General features: G+C 40.7%; 2 protein-coding genes across 2 annotated transcripts in view; one reads left to right on the top strand and one right to left on the bottom strand.

Annotated features, from left to right (window-relative positions):
• Nucleotides 1–7,699, bottom strand: part of LOC120348207 (diphthine methyl ester synthase-like) — a 29,999-nt gene extending 22,300 nt beyond the window's left edge. The window contains exon 1 of the mRNA XM_039418337.2: nucleotides 7,690–7,699. The gene's annotated coding sequence lies outside the window, so the exon portion shown is untranslated. The remainder of the gene's footprint in view (nucleotides 1–7,689) is intronic.
• Nucleotides 7,700–9,431: 1,732 nt separating this feature from the next.
• LOC144429941 (uncharacterized) lies at nucleotides 9,432–12,952 on the top strand. Its single transcript, XM_078118188.1, has 3 exons — nucleotides 9,432–12,355; nucleotides 12,482–12,624; nucleotides 12,731–12,952. The coding sequence occupies exons 1-3, from the start codon at nucleotides 12,296–12,298 to the stop codon at nucleotides 12,924–12,926; spliced, it is 399 nt and encodes a 132-aa protein (XP_077974314.1). The 5' UTR covers nucleotides 9,432–12,295; the 3' UTR covers nucleotides 12,927–12,952.
• Nucleotides 12,953–13,210: the final 258 nt, after the last annotated feature.

Genomic DNA, 13,210 nt, shown 5'->3' with positions numbered 1-13,210 from the left:
TGCCGGTACGCTACAAAATTTGGCGAGAGCACGCCAGGATATCTTCTAAACATAATATGTCACGCAGAAATAGAAAGAACGCTCAAATGAAGGGAGAGGATGACTTAGTTGCTCGAATGAAGGTACTGGATGCTAAATGGACAACAATGGAAGCGCGAGTAGAAGGGATCGAGGGAGATGTAAATGAACTTGGGAATGATGTAAAACAGTGTTATGACAGTGCGATGGTACTTAATCAAGATGTGAGAGATTGGCGAGAGGAGCTGCAAGTGACACTGCATGGTTTTCAGGAGAACGTGATTGAGACATTAATGAAAAGCAAAAGTGCCGGAGTCGGTTTGAACGAATCCGGAGGAATAGCTGAAGGAGCAGGCGAAATGGCACCACAGAGTTATGTGATGAGGGAGGACCAGAGTGACAAGGCAGAGCACACTGAGTCAAAAGTTACACCACCTGACAACAACTGCGGGAGTAGACCGATGCCGGAAATGCAGTCTCCACCTATCATGCCCAGGTATCCGGTTGGTTTTTCTTCCCCTATGACAAAAGGTTGTACTAGCGCATGTTGGATTATGTTCAGGCCAGAGAGACAGCCGGAGAAGTTTGATGGATCGGAGCCTTGGGGCTCATTTCTGTACCATTTTAAAGCTATAGCCAAGTCTAATGGTTGGGATATGGACACGATGGGTAGCGAATTGGGCCTTTTCATGGTAGGCAATGCCCTGAGTCATTTATCGGAATTGTCTATGGATGAGCGTGAATGTGAAGTATGTGAGAAGTATTTTGAAGTGGAAGGTGGTATTGAAGCGCTTCGAGCCGCTTTTAGTCAGTGCGTGAAGTTGCAAAGCAAGGGAAACCTATAATGAATTTGGCGTTGCATTGAGACAGCTCGCTAGGCGAGCTTATCCATACTTGAGACCCGCTGACCGAGATGACTTGGCAAAATCGCAATTTTTGCGAGGATTAGACGACAAAGTTCGTTTGCACATTGGTCTTTTGCAACCCGCCACATTGGATGATGCAATGTCGTTGGCTACCAGATATCAATATTATGAGAAGTCATGGGAACCCGCAAAAGAGGTGATCAAACCACTACTACTGCTACTGTTGCAAAGATTTCTAGCGATAAGGCCGAGGTGACATTTGGAGCTGATATAGTCCAGGAGATTTTAAACCGCCTGGCACAACTGGAGGCCTTAGTTGCGGAAACGTCGAGATCCCGCGTACTTCTCGTACCTCTTGTTTCAGATGCCGACAGGTGAGGCATAGGATCAGTGATTGTCGCAGTCCACACCATGTCCCCGCTGTAAGCAAACGGGTCATTGGGCTCGAGATTGTCCAAACAACACGGGTGGATCGACTTGTTTCCGTTGCGGACAACCAGGGCATATTAGCTGAAACTGTTCCCAGACCACTGAACAAAGACCAGTAAGTAGTGCTTCCACTCCCAACCAGTCTTTAAACTTGGAACAGCAGGGATGAGGTCCGCACTCCCTGCTAATATGATTTTAGATGATGATATGGACCCACTTCTCTCGACTATGATTTCTTCTCTTACATGGACTAATGGATGGCATGTCAAGGCTTTGGTCAATAGCATGCCTGTTTTGTTTTTGATTGATACCGGTGCGGGTGTCTCGCTCGTTGACACCGCTGTTTACTCGATGTCACAGGAAAATTCGGACATTCCAGAACTGCATTCTTTTCAAGTACCACTGCGTACTGCCAGTGGCGAGTCATTAGTGTATCATGGTGCACTTGATGTCAACCTGACGATTAAAAGCTGGTCTGTGGAGCACACGGTTGTTGTCGCTGATCTAGGGTCACGAATGGGCATTCTAGGTATGGACTATCTTGGCAAATGGGACTGTGTTCTGTATCCCTCGTCGGGTCGCTTTGTTCTTAAGGGACAAGATGTTACTGTGCAGTACCAAACATCGGTTCCTTGCTGTCGTGTGACTGTAGAGGAGGATGTGGTTATACCGGCCCGCTCTGGAATTGTTGTACTCGCTCAGCTACAGCAGCCGTGGCCCGGCTAGAGACCTAACATAGTAGCCATTGCCAGTGGAGATAGGCAACGTCAATTTGGTCGCTTCGCTGACGTTGGTTGACCCATCTAAGAAAGAGGTACCCGTTTGGATGAACAATGAGAGGGACTATGATGCTGTCCTACCCACAGGATCATTAATTGGCATAGCTCAACCATACTTTGTCCGTGAAACAATGATGGCGCGAGTCTCTGAAAAGGCGGAAGAATTCAATGGATTACCTGACCATCTTCAGGACTTGATTACATCGACGGAAGGACTTTCGGCTGATCAGTACCGACAATTGTCTTCTTTGTTAAGAGAGTTTAAGGATATATTTGTCGGCCCCGAGGAAGAACTCGGGCGTACATCGGTTGCTCGCCATCACATAGTAACTACAACACCGCAGCCTATTCGGCAGGTTCCGCGACGTCTGGGCTGGGCAAGGAGACAAATAGCAGAGGATGCTGTTGACAAGATGCTGGATCAAGTGGTTATTGAGCTGAGTGACAGTCCATACTTGTCACCCATTGTTCTGATACCAAAAAAGACGGCACTACTCGTTTTTGTATCGATTTCAGATTACTTAATTCAATTACGTACAAGGACGCTTACCCTTTACCTCATATCGATAACATCGTGGAGTCCCTTAGCGGGCCAAGTTGGTTCTCGACGCTTGACTTGGCTAGCGGCTACTGGCAGGTGGAAGTTGATCCGTCGGACAGAGCGAAAACTGCTTTCAGTCTTCCGGGAAAAGGACACTATCAATTTGTATGCATGCTCTTTGGTCTATCCAATGCACCTGCAACCTTCGAGCGGATGATGGATCGAGTGTTGGGTGGAATTATCGGAAAAGGATGTTCTAATTATTTGGATGATGTTTTAGCCCACGGATCCGATTTTGACACTTCATTGAGCAGTTTGCGGGAGGTTTTCCTTCGACTTCAGGGTGTTGGTTTGAAACTCAAGCCGACTAAATGCCAGTTGTTTCGTAATTCATTGACCTACCTGGGGTACGAAATTTCTGCTGAAGGGGTTCGCTGTGATTCTCATAATGTAGCAGCTATAGTCCAGTGGGAAACACCTCAGGGGGTATCGGATGTTAAAAGTTTCTTGGGAACTGCCAACTAATGTCGACGTTTTGTACCAGGTTATTCCACTATAGCGTCGCCTTTAGTCCGCTTGATTCGAAAGAATGTGAAATTTGAATGAAGTGGTGACTGTCAGGAAGTATTTGGAATCATTAAGCGTCTTTTGACATCTGCTCCTATCCTGGCTTTTCCATTGGTTCAGGGAAAGTTTATTTTGGACACCGACGCAAGTGGCTCTGGTACTGGTGCTGTGTTATCACAATTGCAAGATGGGGAAGAACATGTTATTGCTTATTTCAGCAGAACTCTATCCACGACGGAACGCCGATACTGTACCACTGAAAGGGAGTTGTTGGCAGTGATTCAATCCGTACGACATTTTCGCCCTTATTTCTGGGGAAGGCACTTTTTGATTCGCACTGATCATGGTGCCTTGAAGTGGCTTTTAAATTTCCGAGAACCCGAAGGGAAGGTGGCTCGCTGGATCTCTACACTGTTAACGTATGATTTCACCATTGACCATCGAGCAGGGACTAAACATGGTAATGCCGATGGTCTATCTCGTCAAACCAGACGCTGTAAGCGCCCGGACTGCCCAGATTGTGTGTCTACTTCACAGGAACCTGATATCAATGTTCGTGTAGTAGCACCTCTGTATAATGCTGACTTGCCTGGGATACCAACAAGCTGTAACTGGATGGACACATACACGGAGGAAAGGATTCGAACTTGCCAAGCTGAGGACCCTCATCTTTCTGCAGTTATTGCCTGGAAGCGCCGTTCATATCATAAACCCCAGCCACAAGATTATATGCACGAATCTCTAGAGACCAAGCGTTATCTAGCTCAATGGCATTTGTTATATTTGACTGGTGAAATTTTGTATCGCAAGTGGATACCCGAAACATTGACTAGTGCTCCCGTTTATCAGTTTTGCATTCCTGGGGCATTGAGAAATCTTCCAGCATTTACACAGTGCCCGTACCTCCGGACATTTAGGCTCTATTAAAACATTCAAGAGTGTTCGTGCTCATTTTTACTGGCTTGGTTTTAAAAGAGATATTTTGCTCTGATGCCGGTTTTGCAAACCTTGCGCTGCGGCTAAGATGACTCACGGGCGCAAACAGGGGGATCTACGACAACTGCTCTGCGGATCTCCCATGGAACGGGTCGCCATGGATTTCTTGGGACCACTACCACGTACCAAGAATGGAAATGAACTTCTTCTGGTACTATCAGATTATTTCACCAAGTGGGTGGAGTGTTATTCACTTCCCAATCAGACTGCAGAGGTAACAGCCGATGTGCTGGTCACCCAGTTCTTCGCAAGATTTGGAGTTCCTCGGATTATTCACACTGATCAGGGTCGAGATTTTGAATCTCGGTTGTTCACCGAGATGTGCGACTTGTACGGTATAGTCAAGACGCATACGACACCTTATCACCCTCAATCCGATGGACAAGTGGAGAGGTTTAATCGAACGATTCAGCAAATGCTCAAGCCTTATGTGAACGATCATCGAGACGATTGGGATGACCATGTTCCCTATCTGTGCATGGCTTACAGAGCTACAGTGCATGAAAGTACGCAGTTTACACCCAATCGTCTTATGCTTGGCCGAGAGATTGACCTCCATATCGATGTCATGTATGGGCGCCCGACTCAAACTCCTCTACATCCTTGTTATACCGAATATGTGGAATGGTATAAATCACTCAAATCACACTTATAAGATACAACGAAATCCGGGCGACAAGATGCGTGTGGTTCATGTGGATAATTTGCGACCTTTTATTCATGAAGAGACCCAGGAACCAAGTGCTTCCCTAGATGATAGACCGGCGGATTCGGGGTAAGACACACACCAGTAGAGCCGGATTCGGCGGAACACACACCAGGAGAGGCGGATCTTCAGCCTTGTGAGGAAATAATACCTTGGTACGAGTTGCCCAATCCAGAAGGACAAACTTTACGGATGTCTAAGCGTGAGCGTAGACAACCTGCATATTTTAAAGAATTTGTGTAAATATTTTGTGTTGACTACTGCTTCTTTCGTTGTTTAATTTTTCTAATGAAGATGAAAACATTCTTTCATAATGTTCCATCTAGAAGAGGGGGCTAATGTGACGACCCTTGTTTTATCTTTTAAATGATGTCATGTGATAATATTGCTATATTTTGTATTTTTAACACTGAAGACCTGAGGGCGCTGTGACACTGTCGATCTGTCTTTTGGTATCCTGTTAGCCTATGCTGCGGTTTGCAGCAGTGCAGTTGTGGTTGTTTTAGTTGGATTTTTAGTGTTTTAGGTTTTTCTTGTGTCTGTTAACCATTTAAACTCGGTTGACCGGTTAACCATTCCCAGCCCTAGTGTGCATCTGATTATGAATTTTCTCGGGGTTACTTAAAATGTCCTCCTGCCATAAATAATAAATTTAGATATAACGATTCATATGTAAGATTTGGTTTCGCTGTAATAGTTCTGAAGGAAAAGAAAATCACAGTGGCACCGCCCTATCCCGATGTCGCTAAGATGGCACTAAAAATGCTCATCCCATTTGCAACTATTTACGAATGTGAGGCAGCTTTTCCTACGTTACTCGCTATTGAAACAGAATGGACGTGAGGCGCACCCATCTCATTGAACTATTTTAATGTCATGAATAATAGATGAATGCTTGATATACCGCGTTGCCCTTTGCTCTCATTTATTTAGTGAACCGCGAGTCATCATAAAAATTGAAAGGGGACAAGGCATAATTTTTCAAAAAGTTCGAGAACCACTGTACTATGGGAAAGAAAGGATTTAACTTATCGACTTTTGTCAAAGTGGTCTGATTCATTACGACTGAACACAGCAATTTGAGGCTTTTAATTTATGTCATCTTCGAATTGCAGAAAAGTAACTGTTTGGATACTTGAAGATTGTTCTCACGTACTAACGTAGAACTGATAAAACAGAGTTAGACATGAGGCAATACTAGGCTTACCATACGTCCCGCTGTAGGCGGGACAGTCCCGCTTTTCAACGTCTTGTCCCGGCAGGTCAGCCAAATGTCCCGCTTTGGCGTTTAATCAGTCAGCATAATACACGAACCAATTAGAATGCTCTTGATACTGTTGCTGCTATGTACCGTACCGTTAGCCTTTGTGTCTACCCTTGTTTTATCTGTTGGGTGATGTAATATAATGTTGTTTCCATGTTTGGTGTTTTGGGCGCTGTCGGTCGTTTTTTTGGGGGTGTGGCCTGTTGGCGGGTGCTGTGGGTTGGCGGGGTGCAGTTGTCTGAGTGAGGTTGTTTTTCGGTTGGATGTTTGGTTTTGGGTGTCTGAGGGGGTGCCTCTTGTTTCCGGTGGGTGGTCGGGGATGTTTGTTTGTGACTGTTGGGGTTGGTTGAATCTTTTTGTGCTGGACAGTGGGCCGATGTTGTTGTGTGGGTGCGGTGCCGTAGCAGTTTGTTTAGCGTTGTGTTTTTGGTTGTTGTCATGGAGTTGGCTATCATCGGTGCTGTTCGGATGTTGTGCGCATGTGAAATTGTTTGTGGCTTCTGTTGAGGGTGTCTTCGATTTCGGGTGCGTCGGTGTTTTTGTGGTGTATGTTGCTTTCTTGTATTTTGCTGTCTGGTGTCTGTTGTTTTTGTTGTATGCTTTCCGTTGTTTTGGAGTGTTTGGAGTATTTCGTTGTATTAAGATTGATAATTAATAAATAGAATAAAATTGCATAACTTGAAGTGAATATTGAGAAGAACTTTGGCGTCAGACCATATTGGAAGATATTCTGAACTTGGATAATTATTTCATAGACTGCCGGTACGCTGCACCTTCTTACTGAAAGTGCGTGCGTAGTTTTGTTTGTTTCGTTATTTTGTTAGCGGATAATTGCTACATTTTCTTACGTGTAAGCCTAGCTCGTGCGCCAAAAGGGTGGCTAACGTAAATTTAATTACATTTTTTGAACTGGAACCGATATTTAGACAGACAGCGCATGAACTTCCGATTACAATATGGTCAATGAAGACGGTCGGGATTTTTTAAATGTAGGCCCCCAATGTAAAATTTAAAGGTGCAAAAGTCACTGCTATGGTGTTTGGAGGCGTCACGCCCACAAAGATATGGTAACCCTAGGCAATACTAAAATATGCCAAGACGAGCTCGTGACTAGTACCGTCCAGAGAAATATAGATGGTTTCTTTGTGAACAAGCTTTCGTGCTGGGACTTGAACTACCGGATTCAATTCTATTTTTTTTTTGATAGTGTCAATTATGTGAAAATTACATTTAAATACCGAAAATCCTCCAGCAACCTAGCCCAAATAATGTATCTCGTCAAAGAAATACCGACAATAGCCTAACAAACAACTTGATAAACGCGGTATTCAATTGCTATCAGAATACGTATGAATAATTATATTTAAAAAATAGGTAATTGATGTAATCAACAGACGCATTGCAAAAACACTGAAATTCGAAAGTCTTTAAACTGATCCATATAAAACATTTTTCAAGCCGATATTTTTGTTTTTAATATGGAGAGGCCTGATTTTTGACTCAACAGTAAAAAAGTAAACATTTAATACAACCGTTATTATTATAACAATATTTCAATTACGATAATATTGGAATATACCGTATATTTACATCGATCTTTCACATTCATTGGTGGAATGATTTTTTTTTTTGATCAATCAGATTCAGATATTTTATTTCCGTCGTGCATGAAATATTGTAGCGACACAAGTAATAAGAAAAAAAAAATGCTAACAAAAAGATCAATTGAAATAGAAAGGCACACAATATTTCCGCAATTGACGCGGGGCCGCGAAAGACTACCAGAGTCATCGTGTCAGCGACACCGTGTTTGCTGAGTTCAACAGCAGATGACGTCAAATAAAATCAACTAATTATTCTCTAACAAAAATGGGAATACAATTTGGCAAAATAAAATCGAGAGAGTCGAGAGATTACTGATTATAGTAACTAACTGTAGTAATTACTGATTATATAGTTAAAGTCAGTTTAGCTTATTAACGTAATGCTCAGATGAGCGCAGAGAAAACAACATGACGCTGCAAATTTCAGAAAACAGAAGGGGAATTCCCAACAACTGCCAAGGGGAAAGAAATAACCGAATGCTCAGGATATTCAAAATTATACATCAACGAATAGTGATATTGACAATGCCGTTCGCATTGCAGCATTGTTTTTATATTTTGGAGACAGTGCAAAAAGAAACAAATGAAGACAATATAGGTGTTTTGCAGTATTCATCTTTTCACAAATCTGAAGCAGATAGTCCAAACAAAGGCCAAATTACTGAGAGATATAAGCATCAAGGTAAAGATTTTTTAATGCTTTTTTAAATGGATAATAATTTTTAGAACGAATAGAATCAGGAAGCGTATTCCATAGTTTCACACCCACAAATTTTATAGTGTTTTGTGTAAGCTTAGAAGAATAACGGGTTACATAATAAGAGCTGTTGGTAGCGGATCGAGTTGCATATGAATGTATAGCACTTTGTTTAAAAAAATAATTAGTGAATGCAATAGGCAGTTCATTATTCTGATGCTGATGCATAAATTTTAGTACTTCAATTTTATAGATATCTGCCATTTTAATTATTTGCATTTTATGATAATGGGAGTCTAATTTTGATCGAGGTCCGGCATTAGTAAGTGCACGAATTGCCCTGTTTTGCATTATTTCAATGCGATGTAATGAAGTTTTGTTAGCTGATCCCCAAGCTACGATGCCATATTGAATATGGGACTGACACAAGGCGTAATAAACTAAGCGTAATGTTGACATTGAAGCATACCGTCTAAGTCTATAAAGCATCCCTATAGACTTGGATAATTTAACAACAATGTTGGATATTTGAATATCCCATTCAGTGTTCACTATTAGCGCACTTTTTTGCGAAAAGTGCGAAGCACTTTCGCAACTTTTTTTAGGGACTGCGAAATAGCACTTTTTTCCGATTTTGAAAAGAAATAGCACTTTTTTCTGATTTTGAAAGGAAAAAAATTCAAAATTGAAAAATATGTTTATGTGAGTCTTAAGTTGTCAAATAAGTAACATACCAGTACTTTTGTAACTCACTTCTGCATATCATAACGATATTTACCGGAATTCTAACCTATGAGATGCAGACATAGAAGATAAAGCTTTTGCATTAACCGCAAAATTCTTGTTAATAATATGATTATTATACAAGCACGCGTATGCTTCTCCCGCAAAACGCTCCAACGGCGTAATCGCGGTGAGTTTCTTTGAAGGAGAGTGTGGTCATGTGACATCAACGAATTGCCACAAAATGAAACGATTTTCTGGTGCAAGTTTGACGGGCCTTTGTTTCCTTCTTAAGAGATTTTACTGGATTTAGAAAGTTCTGAAACCCGACACGACATTATTTAGTAATATAATGTACGCTTATGCATTTTTTTTTGAATTAGAAGAAACTTTGCAAAATCATCAAATTCACAAAACACATATCATATCATATGCCTTAGTAACAGCCATTGCATTGTAACCAGGAATGTTAAAAGCACGTGGCATTTTTCGGAATTTTGCGACATTGCATCCATTTCTCATTGATATGCGAGGTTATGATATTAATGTCCAGAATATTTGTGACCGTAACACAATTAAAACCGACATACTGTTGTCATTACCATATCTTATCTTTATTATTTAGCGCTGATAATGATAAATAAGAATGTGTAATTGTAATTGTTGATTGCAATTCCGGAGGTGTATTTTCCTTTCTCTCCATGAAACAGACATGAAACGAATTTTACCGCGGTCGTGGGTGCATAAAAGGAGAGGAGGGTTATAAGTTAATTTAAGGACGTAGTTTTCCCTACTCAATCACTTTTATGAATACGAATCACAGCGCATTGAAAAGCCAAATAGAATTTAATAACATTAATTTACAACGATTTACGGGTAAGAGCTAACCTAGGGCTATCGCTAACAGGTAGAAACGATAAATGTAAGAAAAGAAATTCAATTCCTAATTTTGCACAGAGCGTGTCAGCACCGTTTTTGTAAACTTAGAAACGTCGACCATGCAAATAATGTATTTATGGAAATTTCTCAAGATATCGGGAAAACATATTTTTATTTTAACCATGTAGAAATGCCATTATTGCCGATTCATTCACGAGTTTAGTATCAGTGTTTTAACTCAAATCTGAGTTACGTGAATACTCGACACTGAGTATTCAAGAGATTACCAATATGCGGAGTTTTAAAATATTATTTATTACGAAAGTTACACCGACACGATCTAAAATCAAAAGCATGGAAATACCAACTATCCGCCTCACAAATATCGCATCCCGGGGTCAGTAATGGTAATATTGTTCGCCTAAAAAAATTGCGACCCTAATTTACAAACTGTGATACAAATCCTACACAGAAGATAAAAATCAGGATAAAATTAAATTGTGTTGTGAATGCACTCCGTAATAGTGGTCTTTAACATCTTCGCCGATGTGAACCCACAATTCTGTCCGAAATATAATATATTTTGCTCGCCACTAATCACACCGCGCATGTAAATAGTCATTAAATGGCAATAAAAAATCAACTTCAATAACAATAAATTCCAAGTAATAGTTCCACATTTCATGCATTTGTTCGGCGCTACAAGCGAGCGCGTTTTTGTACATACAAACCATTATGAGGCTACTGATATCTGCATGTTATAGTTCTCTCTAAAATTAATTTTCGCGATTTTTAGTGTTTTATTTCTGAATGCGGATACCCGCTGACTACGGATAAATGGTCGATGTTTAAAATAGGACTTGCAAAATATTCACCAACACCGACAGGCAAAGAAAGGTGTGCTATATGTAACTGGAATTTCGCTGTGAACGACCATACCTTTTAAATTATTAAACGCATTATGTCGTCGTGAAACACACTTTTGGTGCAATGCTTTAATTTCAATTTTCGAGAATCATCCTCGTTGTATTTTGTGTTACTTCGCAAATTCTGCCTATATATGATGTTTTCTACCCGATTTTAACTAACTCGCACGCAAATCAAGGCATGCCGACATTTTAAAAAATTGCTTGTCTTTGCGTAAGCTCTGAAATAGTATAACATTAATGTAAACGATAAATTAGGCTAAAAGCTAGTTTAGGATCACGAAACGGGGAAAGATTTTAGAAGTGATCTTGTGTAATATTTAGGAGAAAAAGTTGGAAGGGAAAGTAGGTTAACTTATCTCATAAAACAGCGGGTGGTGTCTATCAAAATGATATTGCTTAATATATCGGAGAAAAGAATCTTCGGAGTGAAAGTAGGTTACCCTATCTCGTAAAGCGGGAGATGACTTTCAAAGTAATATTGAGCAAATGTGCAATATTTTGGAGAAAAAGGTTTGAAGGGAAAGTAGGTTAACTTATCGCTTGCTTGAAACAGCGGGTGGCCTCTATCAAAGTGATATTGCTTAAATAGCGGAGAACAAAATCTTCGGAGTGAAAGTAGGTCAACCTATCTCGTAAAGCGGGAGATGACTTTCAAAGTAATATTGTGCAATATTTTGGAGAAAAAGGTTTGAAGAGAAAGTAGGTTAGCCCTTTTTTTTTCAACAACACAACAATCGATAAAGAATGAAAAAGGGAGCCGGAGAAACATGACGACAAACAATCTTATAAAACTGGAAGAGGAGCGACTACTTTCAAGCATATTCTATCGAACGAGCAAGCGTGGTATACTAAAGCGATAACGCCCAGATTTGACCTACCTACGAGGATGGAAAAAGTTTGTCATAGATTTATTATGATAAAATAGGCTTAGCTTAGAATATGAATCATCGCATGGCGTGTTAGTGTGCAATCAATTTGTGGTAGATTAATTACAATTCCACTTCCTAATATTACGTTAAGCCAATTTTACCCGTAATTATGAACGAGGCATTTACCACTTTACTTTCTTAGAAATTATTTTAGTAGGCATGGCAGAGAAAAAGAAACAACGACATGATATTTTAGAGCTTGACGCTTGGCCGGAGAAATGGAAAAGAGAGTTTCCATATATTATACACGATAAGAAAACAGGAACCGCAATCTGCACGTATGTTACTTACATTTCTGAGTTCATTATAAGAAAATTAGACAATGTGGACCTTTGATCGAAGAATTCACAAACAAAGAGGCAGTAGTGATGGAATGGCAGAATCTTCGTCATGATCTGCATATTCTCCAAATACCGGCTATGGAGAACGTAAGTTCTAATCGGTAGCTACCATTTGTATTTATTTGTCGTATGCTTCTGATCTCTCATCCAACACACACGCACTTAGCTTCGAAGCATATGAAACCTAATTTAATATATGCAAATAAATTACAGGTATGCAAGTACTTAGCGGCAGCGCCCGAGTACCGGTACCCATGCTTTCAAGTGCTGGGCAAAGTCCTACAAGTTTTCGCAGCCGGTACCTCGGGGGCCGAACGAGGGTTTTCTTCAATAAACATAATTAAGACGAAACACAGGTAAAAATTATTATAATTTTGAAAGTATGAGAATTTGAGAAAACTTCTTACTTATTTATTTAGAAAATAGGACTATATTTGATATTGATGAATACCACTTTTGTAGGAATAGGCTTAGCAGCAGACACCTAACAATGCTTCTGAGATGTGGCGGGGAGACATCCATAAAAGCAGACAAAGCGGAATCATTCTTCATGGATGTCTTGCAACATTGGAAAGATTCCAAGCTACGTCGCCACGAACGGGCTGCAGAAGCCACGCCATCCATTTTTATTCGTTCGCTTTTGTATTTTTATTTGTGAATAAAACAAATGTGTGAACTGTGCAATTTTGTTACTTGATATCGAAGCCTTGTAACTTTCTCTCGTTGAAAACAAGGGTTGACCCCCGGGATATTTGGTGGGCCACTCATGCAAAATGTATGTTATGATTTGAGAAAAATACCGTCTTAACAAATTGATAATTATCCGGTTGGTTCTGGCTCCGCCTGCAAATCCTTTTATGCACAGACCTCATGTGGAAACACCATGTAACAGTTATCTGAAACGACGAAACATTAATGTAATCCTAAGGCGAAGTTTGGTAT

This window comes from Styela clava, chromosome 11 (assembly GCF_964204865.1).
Source record: "Styela clava chromosome 11, kaStyClav1.hap1.2, whole genome shotgun sequence".
Taxonomy (NCBI): Eukaryota; Metazoa; Chordata; class Ascidiacea; order Stolidobranchia; family Styelidae; genus Styela; species Styela clava.
Note: the sequence above shows the minus strand (reverse complement) of the source record. Positions and strands in the feature narration are given on the sequence as shown.